Here is a 22,173-nt window from a genome sequence, read left to right as displayed (position 1 = left end):
GACATGACAATGAGTTCAGTGTACTTCGGCGGCCTCCCCGGTCACCTTTTGGGATGTGGCAGAACGGGAGATTCACGGCGCGAATGTGCATCTGCCCAATCTGCGGAAATGATGCGATGCAATCATGTCAACTTGGGGCAGAATCTCAAAGGACGGTTTCCAACATCTTGTGGAATTCACGCTACGGAGAACTGAGGCCGATTTGAGAGCAAAGGGAGGACCTACCCGGTGTTGGCATGGTGTTCCTAATTAAGTGCTCGGTGAGCTGTGAACGCATCACTTCTTGGACGCGCATAAACTGATCGGGATAAATACACAGAATAGACCCTTTAACAAGCCCCGCCCCCCGCGATGACGCAATCGTTGTTTGGCCCGTGACGCTGCTTGTACACGTAGCCTAGTAGGATGTGTTCATTGAAGATGGTGGCGGTGTGTCAAACTCGCTCTGCTGCACATTTGTAAGAATTTATTTATGTGTACACATTTCCGACATTGGATAAGGGTAAATATATACCATTATTAACAACTTTTTCCTCTGACTGTTTTAATGTGGTGTCTGTGACCGAACTGAAACTGTTATCCCCGTAGTTAGCACAGGCTAGTTAGCCAGCAGTGCTAACTAAGCAGCAGTGCTAACGCTAGCTGACCAGGCAGTGAACCTGTTAATTAATGCTCGACGAGTGGCCAGCGACCTGTAACCTCTCGGCGTGTGCTCCCGTCGGTGTTGAATGTGTATGGAAAATATAAGTCAGTCGTTGTCGGACAGTCTGTAGAAGTCCTGGCTTCGGGCGAAATCGGGCGACTTTGGGTATCAGTGTTTTGCTGGGTCTGGCGTTTAGGACATGCAGAACAGTGTAGCGTTACCGTTAGCTGTTGAGCCGAGCACTCTGGACCTTTCCTCGTAGTCAGCTTAATGTGTAATTTTAATTTAAAATCGCGCCAGACCAAACAGACTTAGTCACCGGTTAGATTTCAGCAAGTGTCGGATAACGACCGGGAGTCGATGGCGTATACTCCTGTAGGTTAAAGTTGTGTGTTTAGTTTTATGTTGACTGTCGGTCAGTTTGCACGTCGGCGATGCTAACGTTAGCTCACGGGCTTGCAACGGTTCTTGGTGAAATTATAACCGCTTGAAAAGATTCCGGGATCACGTTGGGAGAGCCCGTCTGGCCAAGACTACTTGCCTGCTAGCTCTGTCTTTAATTGATCTCCCTTTCTAAAATGTCAAATGCTCAGTGTCAGTCGGTGTTAGCACCCCTGAACTTCCCACTGACAGATCCAGGGTGTCTGTATCGGATATTTAAAATAAATAATCCCATCAGGGCACAGTCGGCTGTCTCACTATCGCTTGTTTTGTATTCGTGGCTTCTTTACTAAAGTCTCGCCGAGAAGTAAGGTTACCAACTAAAATAATAGAGCTGCACACGTTAGCAGCAGGACTTATTTAACATTTGCTCGTTAACAGTTACATCACCGAGTTCCTTATTAGAGAAGTTGAATCATAAAATCAGGCTTCCCTTTATCTTTAACAGATAAGGTGTTTTCATCCTTACAAAATCCAAGAAACAACGGTATTTGCAATGGCACCATGCAGTCTTGTCAATAGTTTCTAGGAGCCACCGCATACAAAATTATTTCCTTGGCAAAAGCTGCCTCTGATTCAAAAGCAGGTGCTTTTTTGATAAGTGGTTTAATAAGAATTTCAGGTTTTCCTCTTATTTTGAAATGACCTTGCTGCTAAGCAGCGGCACTCGTTTCAGTGATATCAACTTAAGAATCTGATTTTGCAGGTTTTACAAAATAAAATAAAAAAAATCTACTTTCATATAAAGGATATTTTTTTCATGTGACATAATTTTTTTACATTTTCCCTTTTATAGTTACAGAAATATTTACATGAGTTTATAATACTGTTTCTTCTAATTTCTTGAGTATGATAAGCAGTAAGCTTTGAAAGCTAAACCATTTGACTCAGTGTGTCATGTTATTAAAGTTGACATTCATTAAAATTGATCAGTTGTGTCCTGCTCAGTATACTTCATAATGTATTTAACTCCCATAAATTCCTAGAGCTCGTGTAGAAATTGCCACGTTGTACCATTCATTGTAATAGACCATTATACAAATAAAGGTGTGGTAAAATCTATCAAAGAGGCATGTGTAGCTTTTTGTTCACCGCTTCCTCTTTCCTTTTCCTTACCCAGCTTTGCCTGACTTCAGTCTCTTCAGTGACATCTATTAGAGTGACCTGGTCCTCGGACCTGCTAGCTCTGCAGCGATGCAGCCCCCTCCGCGGACTGGACCTCCAGGAGCCTCTGGCCCCCCTCCTACTGGGCCCAATATGTTCCGCAGGACCAGGCCTCACAAGCATACAGCAGCAGCTACTGCCGCAATGCCACCCACTACCCAACCCATGACAGACCCTTTTGCGTTTGTAAGAGCTCCTCCCCCTATGGCTGCAGGTGGTCTCCCTACAATACCGAGCAGCAACCCTCCACCCATGCAAGCCCTACCTAACACCGTGTACTCTCAGGCTGGCGGAGGGCTGCCTCCACACCCCCAGACACTGGAGGATGTTCCAGCTGCTCCTCCTGGTCCCCCACCATCCTCTGTGCCAGGAGTGACACTGTTCAACCCTCACAGTACAGCATCCCCTGGTGTTTTCCCAGTTCCAGGTCCTGCAGGATATGCATCCTCCCATACTGAACTGGGATATTTTAATTCAAGAGAACCAACACCATCCATGGCCACAGAGCCATCGCCTGTCTCCTCAGCCCCAGCACCTAGTCAGACACCTTTTAACCAGGAATTTCAAGGACCGCCACCTTCTCAGCCAGGACCCTTCCAGCCAGTTCCTCCCACCACCACCTCTTCCCAGTGGGCCCCTGATCATGGAAGTCGTCCTCCATCAGTTCAGAACTACTTCCAGCCTACTAGTGACCCTCCACCACAGCCTTACAGTATACCTCCACAGACCCAGATGTACCCCTCCCACACCCCATCACCCCGTCACAACACCCCCACCCCTCCAACACAGCCTGGACATCCCCAGATCCAGGCTCATCTTCCTCCCCAGAACCCTGTAAAGGGCCCAAGTTTTCCATGGCCTGACCCAAATGCACCCCAGCAGCAGCATAATTCCCACTTCCAAACACAGAGCTACTTTAGCCAGAGCTCTGCCCCCCAGGACTCTTGGTTCAGCCAACCTCCACAGGACTCAGGCTACCACCAAATGGGGACTGGCCTTGGCCATCCTCAATCTCAGCCTGATGCTGGTGGATCTCAACATGCATCCAGCTCTGTACCTGGTCCTAGTTCTGCCCCTGCCCCAGTCCCATACTCTCATGAGTCTGGTACACTCTCAATGTTCTTCAAAGACAATGATGTGGAAAATGAGGAAACACTGGCTGGAGAAAGAAATAAGGCAGTGAATGGTATTCCTGGATCCTTTCAGCATCACAACAACCCACAAACCCACAGTAGCCATGCAGATGCCTCTTTGGATTATAAAGGAGCTTCTCTTCAAGATCATTCACACATACCCTACATGAATGATGGCAATCATGCATTACAGGGACATACCCAGAAGCCCCCTGATCCCCAGTACGACCATGTGGAGAATTTGGAGTGCGTCCCGAACCAGGAAGTATTACCCAGTGAAACCCATGGCAGTCCTGCTGCTACTGTAGGCCATGGAGTAGACCAGTTTGAAACCGGGCCAAACCTGGAGACTCCAGATTCTGTTCCAAGACCAATGAGATCTGCCAGTGTGTCATCCAACTATAGCAATATGAGCCATGGAAGTGGAACTGGCACTCGTCGGCACCAGGGAGTAGTAGGTACCTTTATTCAGCAGGAAAGCCCTCGTCTTACTGATGATGCTAACCTGTCTGCTGTCGCTGGAGGTTACTTTGAGCAGATTGACACATCTCCAGCTGGAGATGTGGGTGCACGACAGAGCTCCCTGGAGCAGATGTGGTCTCCCACACCTAGCCCTCCCAAACCAACTGGTATCTTTCAGGCAAGTGCTAACAGCTCTTTTGAACCTGTTCGCTCACATGGGGTTGGTGTGCGTCCTGCTGAAGTTGATATGGCTAAAATTGTAGCAGAAGGGGGTGCAGATTCTACACCTGGCAACCTTGAGCAGCCACCAGATAATATGGAAAATATTTATGGCCCAGGACACCCCTTGTCTCCTGGGGCTGTTGGTGGTGTACCTCACCTGACACACCCAGTGGTTCTTTCTCACTCTCGACCTTCATCCCGTGCTTACGGGACCAGTCGGCCCTGTGAGAGCCCTGCCACTACTTTGTGGGCTCAGAATGACCCTACTAGCTTGGGCGCTAACATCCTCCTAGCCCCCGCTGCCCCAACAGTTCTTGCCCCTTTACGAGAGCCTAGTGCTGATGTTATCCAACCTCCAGATGGCCCACTGGACCTCCAGCCCTCCCAGAGAGTCCAGCCTACTTCCCACCAGCTCTCAGAGAACCTAGAGAACCCACCAAAGGTGAGTGAGGCAGAGCCAACTGACTCTCAAGGCAACATGGGATATGCATCTCTCCTGGTGTCTGATTCGCTCCATCAGCCTGTTTTGATTGCTCCGCCTGTGTCAAATTACAGTGTGATTCCCCCCAGTACCCCACCTCAAGCAGCCAGTCAAAGTAACCTTAAAGAGACTACCCCACCTGCGAGATCACTAGCACAGGGACAGGGTGCCAGTACCTCCCAATCACCTTCAGTATCCTCTAATCTAAATCAACTGTTTGCCCCTGGACCAATAAGTTTCAGTTCTTCACCCTCTAACCAGGGTCCGCTCAATCTGACCCGAGACAACACAGAGGCGGCAACATCAGAAATCACAGCATCGCCGCAGTCTCAGCCGGTCCGCCCTCCTCTTTCAAGGGGCCAACCAGTGGGTGGAGACAGCCACTCTGTTCTCCAAGTTAATCCACAGGCTTCTCTCGTGACTGCTACTGTCTCTAATCATAATCAGCCATCAAATTATGAACTACTTGATTTTTCTATGCACCAATCACAAATCCAAAACCAAGCATCTGGCCATCCTTCCTCTCTACATGAGTCTCCACAATCTAGTAATGGATTTTACCTACAGGTCACCAAAGATGCTCAGCAGGGGGTAAGAATGGAAGGCAATGCCCCTGTCCAGACCCCGGCCTCTTCATCTACCCCACAGGTACTGCCAGCAACCCCCCAAGCACCTGCAAACACCCAGCCGCCTCCAATGGAACCACCTAAGACATCAGATTCTCAGGCCCCACTGCAGGGATCAGGTGATGCTCCTCGTGTTCCAGTGAGTGGGGCACAACCTTCCCATGGCCAATTACCAGCTCCAGCACAGGGGCCTGGTGCAGGGAGTACTCCTCCCTCTGTTGCTGCACAACCCCCAGGGCCTCGAGGACCAGTACCTCCAGGGGCTTCCCAGCCAGCTCCTGCAGAGCCACCTCGACCACCCTCCTCCGTAGGCAGCCAGCAAGGCTATGGGCCCCCTCCTCCAGTGCCAGGACAGATGTATGGTGGCTATTATGGCAATTATGGGGAATACACGGATAGCAGAGCACCTTATCCTCCTGGCCAGTACCCGCCTCCATCCGGGGATCCTAGAGCACAGCAATATTATCAAGTATGTGGAAAGTCTTTTTTTCTATGCTAGTTTGTGAATGTAATCATCTGCAAACTTTTATGTTAAGATGTACTACATTGCGAAATGCATGAGTTTATGCATGAGCTGCCATGAAATATATATATATATAAAATTGAACAGATTTATTGATGCTTTTATCTCTCAGGATGGTTCATACAGGAACCGAACAGATCATTGGTATGGCAGATATGATGGGCAGACCCCAGGTTATCGTGATCCAAACTACCAGTACAGAGAGCCACAGCCGGAACGACCCAGCTCCAGGGCCAGTCAGTACTCTGACAGGCCTTCATCGAGGTCAGTGAAACTGTTTCTCATTCTTACACCATAATGTATATGGGATGTACTGTATATAAAGTCGCAGTGTTTTCATTTCAGTTTTAATTTGTTTATGCAGATTTTAAGTTTCTTACTTAAGAGAATGTTGAGAACTTGGTAACTCCCCGTGGTGTTTTTGGTTTTGTTTGGCAGAGGCAATTTTCTTAAGTATGTTTAGACTGTTCTAGTACTTGAACTATGAATCTCACCTTTTGTTTACTTTCTCCCATAGACAAGGCTATCCTGACGATTACCACAGAGCAAACCGAAGTGCCTATAGTGAATATTATGCAGATTACTCCAAGAACTATGATTACAGAGGTATTAACCACAGAGTTGAAAGCTGTGATTACTTACTAGCATGAATCGGAATCCATTTTCCCCTGCTCGTTCACTGAAGTTGTAAAATAATTTGTTTACAAAACACATCAATCATTGTGTGCATCAACATTTATTGATATGAATCTCTCTCTGTGTTCCTCTCCATATATTCTGTGGGAAGGATACAACTATGTACAGTATGATCCTCGATACAGAGGATACTATGATCAGTCCTACTGGTCTAATTACGATGACAGCTACAGAGGCCGAGACAACTACTACAATCAACAAATGTATCCTGCCAGGTATGCAGAGAAAACCACAACTCTAAGTGGTACATGTCAGTAGTGGTAATGTACCTTTGTCAGTAGTAAATGTTGTTGTAGCTATTTAATTGTGCTCTTATTCCTGTCATTTATTATTTACTGTCGATATATATGTCTGATTGAAAATACATTTACAACAGAATTTAATGCTTATCTAAGTACAATCTGTTAGCTATTAGATACTTTTAGTCGTGTAAAAAATGTTTTCCTCTGCTGTGTTTGTCAAATTTATGATTCTTTATGGACTACATGCTATGTTGCAACAATTAGTTTTGCCAGATTGCTTCATAAAAATGGGAGTGCTGTTTGATTTACAAACACTGTACACTCCACTCACAGGAAAGATGGCTATGATGACCAGTGGCGGTACTATCCTGGTTATGATCCCAGCTTCGATGATGATTACCATCGAAGAGGAGAAATGTATGGCGATGAGTTCGACCGACGCAGCGTCCACAGCGAGCAGTCCGCACACAGTGTGCACAGCTCTCAAAGCCACCACAGCAGACGAAGCAGCTTCAGCTCACGGTCACAACAGGTCCATTATTTTTCTTGTATGAATACTGTAGGTGTTATTACCTGTTAGTATTATCTGCCTCGACCACAGCACAGGGACTCCGAGGTTGATCCACTCGTGAACATGTTTTAGACTGCTGCACGTGGTGCAAGTGCTTTCAGGCAAAAGATGTTGCACCTCACCTGACATACACCTGCCTCCAACTTTCCTTGACACCAGCACTCCTGACTCACAGTATGTGAGCAAACTCATAAATGAAGCCATAACCGGTTATCAAAACCTTGACAGTCAGTCAGGACAAGTGATACTGTGTTATTCTGTCTCAACCCCTGATTCTGCTTTAACTGTGATCATGGAGTTATACCACAGTCCTACATGTTTGACCAACCTTTCCGACATTGATGCAGTCACTCTTTTGACAGCAACATCTCTTTCCCCATTTCCTGTTGACATCAAGGTGTTTTTTTAATTTACTTAGATTTGCTTTCATTATAACTTGATTTTTTATTGCTGTTAATCTTGCTTCCTATGTTGTACAGAGTGCTGGTCTTGTTGAAACTGTCACAGTTCCCTTATATGCCTTAATGGGTGGGCTGTGGATTTCTCAGAAAAAGATAAAGACATCATTATATACACTGCCATGAAGCTATTTTTAACACATGAAAATTGCTAAATTATTGTAATCTGAGGAGTATGGATTTGGTTTAGGCTTTATTCAGATTTTAGGTATTTAGGCATTATGCAATAAAATGCTCATCAAACATTTTTGTGTGGTTTTAACACTATGGGCAATGTGTTTACCAAATGGAGCATCAGTGAATTGTGGTTATGCTTCCTGCGCTGTAATTGCAGAAGCACCTAATTTTCCCTTATTTTATTTTAAGGTTGTTAGTTTCTGCTTGCCACAACAACAACTCAGACCCCTCTTTTCCCACAGATGTTTTCTTCTGGGATCTGTATTCTTCTCTTTCATACGTCACTTCAGTGCCAGTGTTTTCTCAAAGTGTTGCGTGTCTGTGAGACATGTTCAAATCCTGCTTTCAACAACGTAAAGGAATAGTTTGACATTTTGTGAAATATGCTTATTCACTTTCTTGCGATGAGTTGGAGAGGGAGAAGATCAAATCGTTAAATATGAAGCTACAGCCAGCAGCTGATTAGCTTAGTTTAGCATAAAGGCTGGAAACAGCTTTATATATTCATATTGATCGACATAAGATTCGTCTTGATCCTCTCATCTATCTTTCAGCAAAGAAGCGAATAAGTCTAATTTCCAAAATGTGAAACTATTGAGTTAGGGGATGTTCCTCTGTTATGTTTTACCATTGCTTTTTATGGGTGTGGCCAACATGCAACTAATCGTTGCTCTCCCACGACACCCTCTGTAGCATCTACTCTCTACTATTAGCTATGCTATTAAGCAGTCCCATGATCATTCTTGCTTCTCAGATGCTTCATTCATAAAAGTTCTTTGACAGCATCGCTCATGTTTAGGAAAGTAGGATAGCTGATAAAGGCTGCATCATGTTTTTATTGTGTTTTAGGCTCATGATACGTTGAGTGAAAGTATGTGCTGATGTTTCACACTAACCTACTGCACCTTTCACTCTCAATGCTTATTAGAATTTCACTGTTTACTCCACACTTACTCTGTTGTGACTGTCAAAAAGGTCTCAACATCATCCCAATAACTCTCAGCAGCACAGGCTTGTGATATAGATAATGACCTTGCAACTGATCCCTGAAACCAAATGGCTTTAGGTATTTTATTCAACAAATGGCTAATTCTGCTAACTTGTAATGAGTTTTTAAGTTTATTACCTGGTTGTTGTTGGTATTGAAAACGTGTGCGACTTACAGTATGTGGGAGTTTGCTTTTATGTTTTATGTGTCTTCCTGTTTGATAATCATCTGTTTGTTTTTGGGGTTTTTTTTCCCCCCCTCCTGCAGAGCCAGGTATACAGAAGTCAGCCTGACTTAGTGTCCGCAGTCTATGACACCACAGCATCCACGCTGGCTGTTGACTACTCTTATGGACAATACCCAAACCCAGCTGATGCTTCCCAGAACTACAGCCAGTACCTCTATCCCTCTGAGTACACTGCAGACAGCACCTGGATAACCCCTGAGCAACGTAAGTAGACAATTCTCAGTTTCAAGACAGTGTGCATTTTTAAGCATTACCGATATCTAAAGGCTATCGGGATCCTTATCAGAGATCGGCCAACTACTCATATCACTTTTTTTCCCTCTAGCCCCCCCTCGTCCTGCAACCCCAGAGAAGTTTACCATACCCCACCGTTGTGCCCGCTTTGGACCTGGTGGTCATCTGGTTCAAGTTCTGCCCAATCTCCCCTCAGCTGGACAGCCTGCTCTCGTTGATATCCACAACATGGAGGTAAGTTTTTTTTCTTTTTTTTCTTCTTTTTTTTTTTTTAAACAGATTACATTTAAGCATCTTCAGTATAGTTCTGAGAATTTTTTGTCCATTTACAGAAGGGATTTGGTGGGTTAAAAAGATTATTATTATTTTGTGTTGAATAAATCTTGTAAAACTAGCAGTGTGTTGACCTCCTGAAGTTGTAAATGGACTGATCTGCCTTTGAGAAGACTAGTTAATTTTTTAAACGATATGTTGGACAACACTGTTGGATTTATGACAGTAATTGATCTAAAACCATTCCATCAGACTTCAAAACTAGTGCTCTAATAAAGGGAACAAAAATACTGAACGCCCTGTTACCCGTATACATATGAGTGTAAGTAAAGTCTAACTGCTTCTTCAGACTCTTGAGAACATGTTAGACATAGTGCTGAAGAACCTGCCAGGACAAATATTATAGCTTTCCCTGTGTGTTTCATTTTATTTTCAGGGAACTTGCATGACTTTAACTCAAAGACAGTTCAGAAGTTACGCAATGTTAAAGCTGTATAAAGTAGTATTTCAAACCAAATTTTTTTTGCAGACCATGCTGCAGGATACCCCAGATCAGGCAGAACTACGAGCCTTCCCTGGACCCCTTGTTAAGTAAGTGTATTCAGCCCATTTTATCTATCACGAATACCTTAGGCCGGTTCAGACCTGGTCTCGGTGATCAGATCACAAGTCGACAGCTTTTAGCACGTCAGTTCACACCTGGCATTAAAATGCTTCTTGAGTGACCACTTGTGATTGGATCTCACTTCCTCACTCTATAAGCAAATAAACACGTACATCAATTTCGCTTGCAAAGACCAAATGTGTTGTTGTTTTTAACTGGCGGGAGGCAGCAATGCACTTCCTGTGTGGAGTCTGCCAGAAAGTAAAAGAATAATAAGAAGAAATCAAAACGATACAGACTGTGTTCCAGTCAAACCAAATCACCCAAGATGTTTGACACACTCATAATATAACTCTGTGGGTGTTTCGAAATGTTTCAGATGTAATGGACAAAGCCAGCTTACACAATTTGTACAACTTGTATTTTTTTGCGAATAAGTATGTATATCATCTTACGCAGAGGACGTCAGTTGAGTGAGTGATCCTTCAGTGTGGCTCCGGACACATTTGCATACCTAATACTAAAAGAATGTGGCTATATGCGGCCCAAACCAACTTCCAGTGTGGTCTGAATGATTGGATTTCAAATACATCCTCAATGCGTCTTGGGTGCATTCACACCAGTACTTAGCGCTGCCCACTTGTGATCAGATCACCCAAGACGCAGGTTAATGCCAGGACTGAACAGGGCCATAGAGAAACAAACCTTTAACCGATGAATCTGGCGGTATTCTATATTTTTGTTATCGTCAATATATGCAATGAAAAGACCAAAGCAAACAATGCATTAGTTAATTGCTAGGCAAGAATTTAGAGCTTCATTTTTAATTTCCTAAAACAGCTCGGCACTGTAATTTATAGCAGACAATACTCAAACAGGAGTGTTTAGTGTTAATATTGAATTTGTTGACCATTTCTTAGCTACAGATTTTGTATTATTTACTGCAGCAGGACGGTGTATGTGAGGATTGGCTCAAGGGAACTACAGTGCCTGTGTTCATTGTTATGAAGGAGCATGCTTTCAGTGGTTCTTGAACAATTGCAGTCTATGCCATAGAGGAATAAGCCATGTCAGGCTTTAGTTACACAGGCAATACTTGGTTAATTAGATCAATTCATTGTTAATTTTGGACTTTCATGGGATTTGTTGGCAATAAGAAAAATACAGAATATCACCAGAACTATCATTAAACTCTCTCCTAGTATTGGTTTGACTAGTCATTTCTAACCCATCTCACTTCTTGTGCTCTGTCCATCAGGGAGGAGACTCATAAGGTGGATGTGATAAAGTTCTCCCAGAACAAAGCACTGGAGTGTTCTCGTGACAACAACCTCTTGGACAGGGACTCTGCCCGTCTGCTCTGGGACTTCATTGTACTGCTCTGTAGACAGAATGGGGTAAGACTGTGATGACGTAACTGGGAATCTGTCAGAAAGAGAATTGAAAGCAGATATGTGACTTCGTATACTTGCATGAAACAAATTTCTTATCATTATCTTTCTCACTCGTTTCATAAGACTGTGGTAGGCACGGACATCGCTGACCTCTTGCTGAAGGAGCATCGCTCTGTTTGGCTACCGGGCAAGAGTCCCAATGAAGCGAACTTGATAGATTTTAACAATGAACCACTGGCACGAGCTGAGGAAGAGCCAGGAGCCGGACCACTCTCCCTCCTATCTGACACCTTCATGATTGTCCCAGAGAACGTTGGCAAGGAAACAGAGCGCTTCAGGGAGCTGCTGCTGTTTGGCCGAAAGAAGGTAAGAAATGCCTCTTTAACTGTATTATTGTCACTTCATTTAGCTTTTATTTTGTGAGATCTGAAATTTGGTGCTCTTTGTCTGTGGAATAGGATGCACTAGAAGCAGCCATGAAGGGAGGCCTCTGGGGCCATGCCCTGCTGTTGGCCAGTAAGATGGACAACAGGACACATGCACGTGTCATGACAAGGTAAAGTATCATCGATATAAAAGGTTATGACTCATAAAGTTGCACCTTTTTATTCTGATTAAACATATTTATAGATACATCATTAAATTATTGTTTGTTTTTTGTTGTTTAGGTTTGCCAACAGTTTGCCCATCAATGACCCTCTCCAGACCGTGTACCAGCTGATGTCTGGGAGGATGCCTGCATCGGCCACTGTAAGTACAGCTTTGGTGTTCTCTCTTTAACCCCTCATTATTTTTTTATGATTATTCTGAAGAAGCTGCATAGGCGGTATTTTTTTGGGTGTGTAGTTCTGCATGTCTTTTTTGCCACTGAAGTTATTTGTTGTATTTATCTAGTGCTGTGGAGAGGAGAAGTGGGGTGACTGGCGCCCTCACCTGGCTATGGTGCTGTCTAACCTCACACACACCCTGGACCTGGATACCCGCACAATCACCACCATGGGCGACACTCTCGGTAGGATTGATTCAAAGAGGCAGTACTTTCCTTCACTAAATTAAAACGCCACCTTCATTCTTCACAACACAATACCTCACATTCTGTATTTATTCATTTTGTGTTTTTGCAGCTTCCAAGGGGCTGATTGACGCTGCACACTTCTGCTACTTGATGGCCCAAGTTGGTCTGGGAGTTTTCACAAAGAAGAGCACCAAGATGGTTCTGATTGGCTCCAATCACAGGTTTGAGACAGATAAACCCATATACGTCGCTGAAAAGAACCTTTTTAAACCAACTAACAGTTTGCACAAAATATGCCACACATATAACCGTATCTTTGTCTCTTCACTTCAGTTTGCCCTTTTACCATTTTGCGACCAATGAAGCTATTCAGAGGACTGAGGCCTATGAGTATGCCCAGTCCCTGGGCTCCCAGCCCTGCTCACTGCCCAATTTCCAGGTAGGTTTTTCTGTCTTATTTACTGATTAATGAATTAACCATTAAAGGCACATTCTTGTCTCCTATAGAGGTGTCCTGAGAACCTAATTTATTGCACTGACTGTATTGAATTAGCCCGTGCAGACTTCTAAAGAAGTGTTTTTTGTTTCTATTTCTCTACCTCTGTGGTTGAGCACATGATAACGATTTTGTCCACCACGGTGATACTACTGAGGAGTAACACTGTTCTCTGCTCCCTATTGTCTCCTATTAGGTTTTCAAGTTGATCTATGCATGTCGCTTGGCTGAATCAGGTCTGAGTGCTCAGGCCTTCCACTACTGTGAAGTTATCTCTAAGACTGTCCTCATCCAGCCCTCCTACTACTCTCCTGTTTTTATTAGCCAAATCATACAGGTATGCACTCGCTCTCTTTCTCGTCTTTTCCTCATTTCAGTCATTGCTGACAGTTATGTATCAGTTTTTGCATTCTGACAAATGTCATTTTATGCTGTCTGTTGACAGATATCTGAAAAGCTGCGGTTCTTCGATCCTCAACTGAAGGAGAGGCCTGAGCAGGAGTTGTTCAATGAGCCTGAATGGCTGATTCATCTCAGACAGCTGGATGGACAGATTAGGGTGAGGAAGAGGAAATTTATTTGCCGTCATATATGCTGAAGTAAAAACAAAGGATATTCAAAATAATGGAATTCGTTTTAGTAGTACTATTTGGTGTGATATTTGTACTTAAATGTAACTATAACTGAAGACATTGGCCAATAATTAAGCATCTGGTCTCTTTAAATTTTTAAAAGGATTTCAGAAAAAACTTGGTGTAAGGTAAGGGCTGTAGTCAACCAAAGAAAATTTGGTCGACTGAAATCGTATCTACTCTTCAACCAATCGATTGGTCGCGGAGAAAAAAAAATATGCACGTTATCTCTTGATGAACTAAATCGGCCACAGTGCACTGAGTGTACTCTACCTGGTAGCTTTATTAGCCTCAATGAATTATAAATAAACATTGAAAGGTAGCATTTGCGGCAAATTAAGTCATTTTTAACCTATTATGATGATAACAGAACGCAGTATATCATGGGTTATTCCTGGAAGGCTATTGATGTAGCGCTTTTTTTTCCCTAATGAAAGTAAAACCGGCGATTGTCTGATTCATGAGGATTTGGTCAGACAAGAGCATTTTGACCAACCAATCGACCTGGGAGACTACAGCCCGTGTAAAGTTTTCTTTGATAATAACATAATGACAATGTTTGAAAATTTGGACATTTAATTTGATGTGGAAGTTGTGGAACATTTACATTCATAGTATTTTAAACCTTTTCGGTAATTTGTACCTTGTAACGTGTTTGATTTTTTTTTTTTTTTTTTTAAGACGGGGGTGATTACTTACAATGCAGACAGAACAACTCCTACACAGTTCAACTGCAGCAGCCCGAGCTCAGAGTTGGACCAGCCCATTCCACCTGAACCTTACACCATGCCGCTGGAGATGGATGGCCCCGCCCCTGACAACCCACTAATGAGCTCATTACTGCCCGGGCCACCACCACAGGGAGTACAGCTGATGCCTCCAGGTGTGTGTGTGTGTGTGTGTGTGTGTGTGTGTGTGTGTGTGTGTGTGTGTGTGGGTGGGTGTGTGTGTGTGTGTGTGTGTTTGTGTTTGTGTTTGTGTGTGTGTGTGTGTGTGTGTGTAAATGTATTTGTGTCTTTGACATAGTGCTCGTGTGGTGTTCTTTTTAACCTCTCGTGACTGTGAGCCAATTCAAAATGCATAAGATCTCTTTTACTTTCTTTCAGCTCCCACCTCCATCCTCCAAGAGGGGATGGCCCCACATCAGCTTTTACCCCCCAGTGATGTACCCCAGTTCTACCCAGTACCCCCCATGGGACCACCAGGCCAGATCCCTATCTCAGGCTACCCTCCACAGCCTGAGACAAGCTTTGCCCCTCCTCCCTTCCAGCATCAACCCGACCAGTCAGATATGTATCCAGGAGCCCGTCAGCAGCCATGTCCCCCACCTCCTCAAGCTGGCCAAATGTCACCGCACATGCTTCCTCAGGTGCCGCATTCACCTGTGCAGATGAGCCACCCGCCAGCCCAAATGCCTCAGCACATGCCCCCTTCTCCTGGGCATATACCACCTGTAAAGCAGCCACTAAAGGCCCCATCAGAGATGCAGACTGCTCAGCCACCATCATCCTCCCCACCCAGAAGCTCCTTCACACCTCAGATGGACTTCTATGACCACATGGCTCACATGGTTGGTATCCATCCAAAAAAACAAAAAAAACAAAACAAAGTTTGTCCATAAAGTTGTAATTGGTATTGTGTTGTTGCAGAAACCTTATAGAAAATGTTTACTACATTGTCTTTCTTGGTGCTGCAGGGTCCCGGGAGGAGATCAAGAACTACTTCACAATCTTCAATGCATATGGTGCGTTTGTGTGTCACACATAAACTGCTAAAATCTAAATCTAAATCTAAATGTCTGGGGTCTCTTCTCTTAGATAAGTTGTTTGTTTAAGCACTTGTTTTTTAGACCTGATATAGAGCAGGTTGTTTTGCTTATGCTTGCTTGCTTATGTGCCAAGAAAGAAAGCATTCAATATAGGGCTGCACAGCTAATCATATGCGGTATTTTAAATGCCCTTGAATCACTACAATTTTTTAAATGTTAAATAGGTTATTATAGTATTTGATATGCTATACTAAACATATGCTGTGTTACATGTGGGGAAAAAACATGGAGGCCTGTCCAACCAATCCAATGGATTATTTTGCAAGTTATTCTCCAATGGAGTAAAGGAAAATGTCTCCCAAGAATATGCCATCAGTGAGATGAATAATCCATCCGTACACTCTGTTATATACCAAGATAAGAGCCTGGACAAAGACAGCCCTATGTTTCAGATGAAAATATCTTCTGCCAGACCCACAACAGTATTAGAATGAAAGAATAGGTTTTTATTATCCTGTGAGAAATTTAAAATTTAGCTGTAGTTTTTATATTTTATTTGTATAAACTGACGCGTAAAATATAAATGCAAAAAGAAGCGGCATGATTATTTATCAGCATATGCCGTCAAATTGAGAAATTAACATCCGTATCAAGAATTCAGTTCAGTAATGACATATGGAATAAACAGTCCTTTGAAACACGATTGGAGAAAAGGGAATACAGGTAGTCTGCCCATGACAAGGCACCCCAAAAACAAGCTCTCTCTATAAGAGGTGCAAAAGACAGATGTGTATGTCTATTATTCTTACCAGTGTTTTCTGGTCTACAGGCTTCAGGACGGCGCTCACGCACCAACTCTGAGTCTTCCACTCACTCGGGTGGAAGAGAGCGCAGCAACTCAGCTGTCAAGCAGGCTTCTCCGCCTCCGCCTTCAATTCCTGAGCAGCCCCACAAGGAAGAGGCCAAGAAGGCCAAGAAAGACTCCCCGAAAAAGGTTCACATTCACACAACAGCATTCCGGCCTTTAATTAGTGCTCCTACAATGTCCAATTCAATTATATTTATATAGCGCCAAATCATAACATACATTATCTCGAGTCACTTTACAGAGCAAGGTCAAGACCTTACACTATTTTAGAAAGAAACCAAACAGTTTCCACCATGAGCAGGCACTTGACAAAAGAGAGAGAGACACCAGTCCACTGGTGTTCAGTGCAATTTTTCCTTTCTTTTATACACAGAGTGGTGGTGGTGTTGGCTGGCTGAAGTGGTTCTATGGGAAAGGGAAGAATGAGGCTCACTTGCCAGATGACAAAAACAAATCTGTAAGTTACAGCTATTACATGTGCACGTCTCATTTTAGCATTCCTCTATATTCAGTTTCACATTTTTCGCATTTTCTTTGTTCATCTATTTCTATATGTCACCAGTACTGATAAGAGCACATTGTTCTTAATTGTTAGATTGTGTGGGATGAAAAGAAGCAGAGATGGGTCGACTTGAACGAGCCTGAAGAGGAGGTCTGTAATGGTTTTAAAACTGGTCTACAAGAAGGCCATATTTTTTAACCAGACTGGCTTTGTCTACATTGAGCAACTGAAACTGAAAGCTTTACAGACCAACCAGTTCTGATGTGTCGCTTTCTTTACTCTCTTGTTAGAGTAAGCCTCCTCCGCCACCTCCCTCTGGCTTCCCCAAGATCGCTCCAATGCCTGGCCCTGGGGGGCCTGCTGCACCCCCGAGCAGTGGTCCTCCTGTCAACATGTTCTCCAGGAAGGCAGGTGAGATGAGGGTTATTCGCTGTTGGCTCATACCTTCACAAACATCCTGCGTGACCTTGCACCATACTTTTGAAAGTTGAATTACTTTAATCAAGGAGACGCCACTTAACGTAATTGTCTAACAAATTAGTCACTGGTCACATCTGCTGTTCGCTGTTTCTTACCACTCAGATGTTTTTTCTGTCTTCTCAGGCACTAAGAGCAGATATGTGGATGTTCTAAACCCCAGCAGAACTGCTAAACCGGGTGGATTAGCTCCTGCTCCAGCGGACATCTTTGCCCCTCTGGCACCAATGCCCATGCCCACTAACCTATTTGTGCCTAGTTCAGGTGCGTATCATGTATAAAAATGAGTTTTTCAAATAATCTGTCTTAGTTTATACTCTGTATGTACCAGTATAGTCACAAGCAAGGTACCCCTGATGCAAGCAGATGAAGTAATGAAATATTTTTCTCCATCTGGGATGTAGCTCCCGACGATCAACAACCTCTGGAGGGCAGTGAAGGAGGACATCAGGAGCAGAATTCACCAAACACCAGCTCTGCCCCACAGGTAACTCTTGTGATCTAATATTTAAAAAACCTTTTCATATTGTTCTTCTGACGCTGGATATACGTTGCGGATTTAGATATGTGTCAGCACTTTGATCTAATTTTCATCATCAATCTCAAAAAACTGTTATCGCTAAAGGTCATGGGACATTAGGACATTAGGGGTAACTTAGCAATTCAAAATGAAGTACAAAGCGGAAGCTCTACTCATCCAGATTCTCTTCTTTTATCACTTTAATCTGTTCAGATGTTCAACCCAACGTTGTTACCACCTGCCCCAGAGGGTCCTCCCGTGCCTGATGGCTCACATTCCGGGGAGGTAAGAGGGGGTGTTTCTGTCAAATGTTACTGTAGCTACCATAGTACCATCATGCCACCACTGTAACATGATGCTCGACACCTAACAGCCAGTTCGTGCAGTTTGCTTATATGTATGAATCTAAGTTAATGTAAAAAGGGTATGAAAGAACACGAGAATGCATGCATGTCAACTTAAAATCTTTCCTCATAATCATGCTAAATGTGCAGCCTTGATAAAATGTAAAATTTCTGTTCCATTTGCTGTTATAATCTAATTCTGTCCATTTCTGAACCATAATTTTCTAACGCTGATTTGTTTATTTTCATTCTGAACTGGTGGATAGTAGAAACAGATCTAATCCAATTCATGGGAGATTAATAATATGGGTTTGTGGTTTGTGGTTTTTTTTGTTTTTTTTTTTTTTTTTTTTGGTTTTGTCTATTTATTTCCCTCCTGCTGTCTTTAGCTCTCACGTTCTAGCTCAATGAGTTCTTTATCACGCGAAGTGAGTCAGCATTTAAACCAGGTACCTCTGGCTGGGCCTCAAACGGTCCACTCTCACCCCCGCCTGCTCACCCACTCAGCTCACTACATCACTAGTAGCACGTGTCACCATTTGCACCTGAAGCTTCGCTGTCAATCCAACCCAGGATGTCTGCCTGCTCACCTGCCCGCTGTCTCCAGCATTACTAATTTCACTCTCTGTTATGAACAACCAAAACCAGGCAAATGGTCAACAAATTTAACATAATCCGAGCTGCAGCCCGCTGACTTTGGTGATCCCTTGGCTTTTTCTCTAGCCCCACCAGCAGGTCAAAGTTTGTATCTCAACATCAATACCAAGGATTGACAAAAAATTTGATGTAGGCATTCATGGTCAGCAGTGGATGTTTCCCAGTGTCTTTGTTGAAACCCTTGACTTTTACTCTAACAGCACCATGAGGTTGACATTTGTGTGTTTTAAGGGAAATATCTCAGCAACTATTAGACGGATTGCCATGACATTTAGTACATACAGTTCATGTTCAGTACTTTGGTTTATGGCTCTCCCATCAGCCTCAGCTGTCCCTTTAGTGATAATTAGCAAAAGCTAGCATGCAAAACTAAGATTGTGAGCCTGGTAAACATTATACCTGCTTAACATCAGCATGTTGGCATTCTCATTGTGAGCATGTTAGCATGCTGAAGTTAGCATTTGACTCAAAGCACCACTGCGCCTAAGTAAAGCCTCAGAGCCCAGTCTGGCTATAAGTATTGTTAATACTGGTGAATCATCCACTTCACCTGAGAGTCGCCAGGAAACTATGAGTCATAGATCAGAGAGTGAAGCATGCTGGAGACTGATGCAGAACGATTCCCTTGCTTGTTGTCATGGGAGCACATCGCTTCATTAACCCATCATTAAGCTTGCATGGTTACTAAAATAAGCAAAACAGTGGTTTGTAATGCTGCCTCACTGTGGATCCACATCCTCTTTGCCATTAGTTTTCCACTTTTCCTTCGCTTCTGTTTTATAATGTTTCAAAACATTGTGTGGCATTGGGAGTGCATCTTCCTCTCTTTCTCTGCCCATAGAAGTAGTGGGAGTTTAACACTGCACACACTGTATTAACCCTGTTTGTGCCTGCAGAGTCTTCCTGCCCAGGGAACTGCACCCACAGGAGGCGTCACCTTTTATAACCCTGCACAGTTTGCACAGGTATGGATGTTAAAAAGAAAAAAAAAACATATGAACCAGTATCCTGTGTCGTTGTAAAAGCCCCGCTCATTTTTCTTCCATTTCACTTTATAATCATCTTTCCTTCCTGTTATTTTTTTACTCCTCTTTCCCAGACAAGTGCACCACCAGGAGGTGGACTCCGCTCTGGTCGTTTGAGCGGTCAGCGCCAGTACCCAGTGTTGAAGTAAACATCATCTTGCAGAGAGATTGTGAAAAACAGACTTGTTGGATAGAGTGATATCCTACCAGGAAGTAAATGAAGCACATGGACATACTGCTCTCTGTCTTAAGGACCCTTCTTTTTGCCTGCACCTAAGAAGAGCATAATCGCACTCTCCATCATGTTGGTCTTTGTCAAACAGCTTAACCACTCTGTCATCTTTTTCTTTAGTTGAGTAATTGTCACTGGTGTATTTTTAACAGGCGCGGCGTTTCCTTGAAGGGCTTATTCCCGCATCCAAACAGAAAACAGACATTTGTATAATGGGTTTTAACACAAGTAAAAGCGTATCCATGGATGCACTTATACACAAACTGTATGTCCATGTAGGCATAATTTAGTGTACAATAAATATGTTGCTCCTCTAAGCTGTCCAGCTTCCCCTCAAATTTAACACTGTTAACGGAATGATCACCCCAGGTCCTGTTTTAGGTTCCCCTTTGTGTCTAAAGTCCAAATGTCCATGTTTGTTTGATTGACTGTATGTGTGATGGATAGAGAGAAAGTGGCACCTTTTTAATTTCATATTGTTATATTAGACTTGAATGTGCATTTGCAGATCTTCAGTGTCCTTCTGTCAACTGGAGACAGCATTTTGTGTGAGAATGAATTGTGTCAATAGTGCATTGTCTGCTGTGTTGTTTGCTTTTCCTCAGTCGCCCTCCAGTCAAGGAAGGATGTTGGATGACACAGGAAAGAGACTCAAACTGGCTTCACAACCTGAGAGTTGGAGGAAGTATGCAGTGGTAGGATGCTGCTCATTTCAGATATTTATTTAAATGCCCTCCTGCCCATCAGCAACTCTTCACTTTTAAAGATGTGACAGGGTATTTCGTCCAAGTTAGGTTTCAGTTTCTCCTGAGAAATTTGACAATATCAACAAAACAAGGGGTGGTCTTCGGAGCAGCAGGAATCAGGATCAAAACTGCATTTTAAATGTCGCTAGAAATAAATCTATCCAAATATTTGTATATCAGATTGATTGTATTTATGAGCTGTAGGCAAAAAGGTGTGTGTCTGTGTGTGTGTGTGTGTGTGTGTGTGTGTGTGTGTGTGTGTGTGTGTGTGTGTGTGTGTGTGTGTGTGTGTGTGTGTGTGTGTGTGTGTGGAGAGCAACTAATTTTTTCTGAATAGCTTTGACAAAATGCATTTGATTGACCAGAGATGACATGGATTCATATTCTGATCATTTGTATTGGCCGCTTCTGCAGACAAATAAATCTTTATCTAAATTGTGAAATGAGAGCTAATTGCACTCTAAAGACTTTATTTTAATTTACTAACATCTTTTTTTTTTTCCAAATCATTTGTCATCCCAAATGTTTCTGATTCAGTGATTTTTGTAGACATCAGGTTATGATCTCAAAAGGTCCCCTTTGGTTTCAGAGAAGCAAATGTTTTAGATTTCCTCGTGTAACATTCTTGACATAAAACCATAAATAGAAACAGTAAAAACTAAATGGTGGTAAAGGTATTTTTTGCACTCTGTAGCACTATGACAGATTCCTATTGGTTTCGTAACATAATTTTGTGTTTTTAAAATAAAATGGCCATCATTGCATTAAATATTAGAAATTTGTTAACTCTCTTATGGAAAGTATCTGTACCTGAGGAAAGTCTAAATGTAAATGGGTAGGCAAAAAATTAAGTTAATTTAATTTTTGTTTTAGCAGATGTGATGCCAAATTATTAAAGCTGACAGAGATTTAACAAGAAATGAAATTATTGTTTTGTGTGGGAGAGGCAGAGCATGGCAAATCTAATATGGTCCCTGTGATAAAATCCAAGAAAAGTCTGTGTGTCACTTTTTCCAGTGTAATTCTAGTAGATGAAAAGTTGAGGCCTGGTAGTCGGTAGGATTTGGCCACTGATGTGATTGAGGGGGATTTACAGTAACATGGAGTGACATAGCATAGCATCTATTTCTCTAAAAGATTAATACTCAGCAATGTTTGAAAAACCCAGAATGTTGTTTTGAATGGAAAAAGAAGAAAAACATTTTTTAAAAGCCGTTTCCTAAGTTGCAACTCGTTCGGAAACCTGTTTTTAAAAAAAAAGAAAAAAATCTTTTTTGGCTAGACTTTGTAAAATGTTTTGAATATATATATA

At 43.0% G+C, this 22,173-nt stretch overlaps 1 protein-coding gene across 5 annotated transcripts; it reads left to right on the top strand.

The window, feature by feature from the left end:
- The first annotated feature begins 392 nt into the window (after positions 1-392).
- sec16a (SEC16 homolog A, endoplasmic reticulum export factor) lies at positions 393-22,119 on the top strand. Of its 5 annotated transcripts, XM_040157973.1 has the most exons (32): positions 393-502; positions 2,205-4,507; positions 5,114-5,641; positions 5,808-5,959; positions 6,213-6,301; positions 6,483-6,606; positions 6,967-7,165; positions 9,095-9,278; positions 9,400-9,542; positions 10,111-10,172; positions 11,444-11,582; positions 11,703-11,945; positions 12,038-12,135; positions 12,248-12,329; positions 12,474-12,591; positions 12,704-12,815; positions 12,928-13,033; positions 13,287-13,427; positions 13,536-13,649; positions 14,404-14,605; positions 14,829-15,292; positions 15,419-15,466; positions 16,320-16,484; positions 16,732-16,815; positions 16,954-17,010; positions 17,151-17,271; positions 17,464-17,601; positions 17,742-17,824; positions 18,071-18,142; positions 18,591-18,650; positions 19,755-19,823; positions 19,958-22,119. In XM_040157973.1, the coding sequence occupies exons 2-32, from the start codon at positions 2,279-2,281 to the stop codon at positions 20,030-20,032; spliced, it is 6,501 nt and encodes a 2,166-aa protein (XP_040013907.1). In that variant the 5' UTR covers positions 393-502; positions 2,205-2,278; the 3' UTR covers positions 20,033-22,119. The 5 variants fall into 5 exon arrangements, with proteins under 5 accessions (XP_040013907.1, XP_040013905.1, XP_040013903.1 ...); XM_040157971.1 differs by having other exon boundaries at positions 2,205-5,641; positions 18,591-18,629; XM_040157969.1 differs by having other exon boundaries at positions 2,205-5,641.
- Positions 22,120-22,173: the final 54 nt, after the last annotated feature.

Source organism: Xiphias gladius, chromosome 20 (genome assembly GCF_016859285.1).
Source record: "Xiphias gladius isolate SHS-SW01 ecotype Sanya breed wild chromosome 20, ASM1685928v1, whole genome shotgun sequence".
NCBI classification, from domain to species: Eukaryota; Metazoa; Chordata; class Actinopteri; order Istiophoriformes; family Xiphiidae; genus Xiphias; species Xiphias gladius.
Note: the sequence above shows the minus strand (reverse complement) of the source record. Positions and strands in the feature narration are given on the sequence as shown.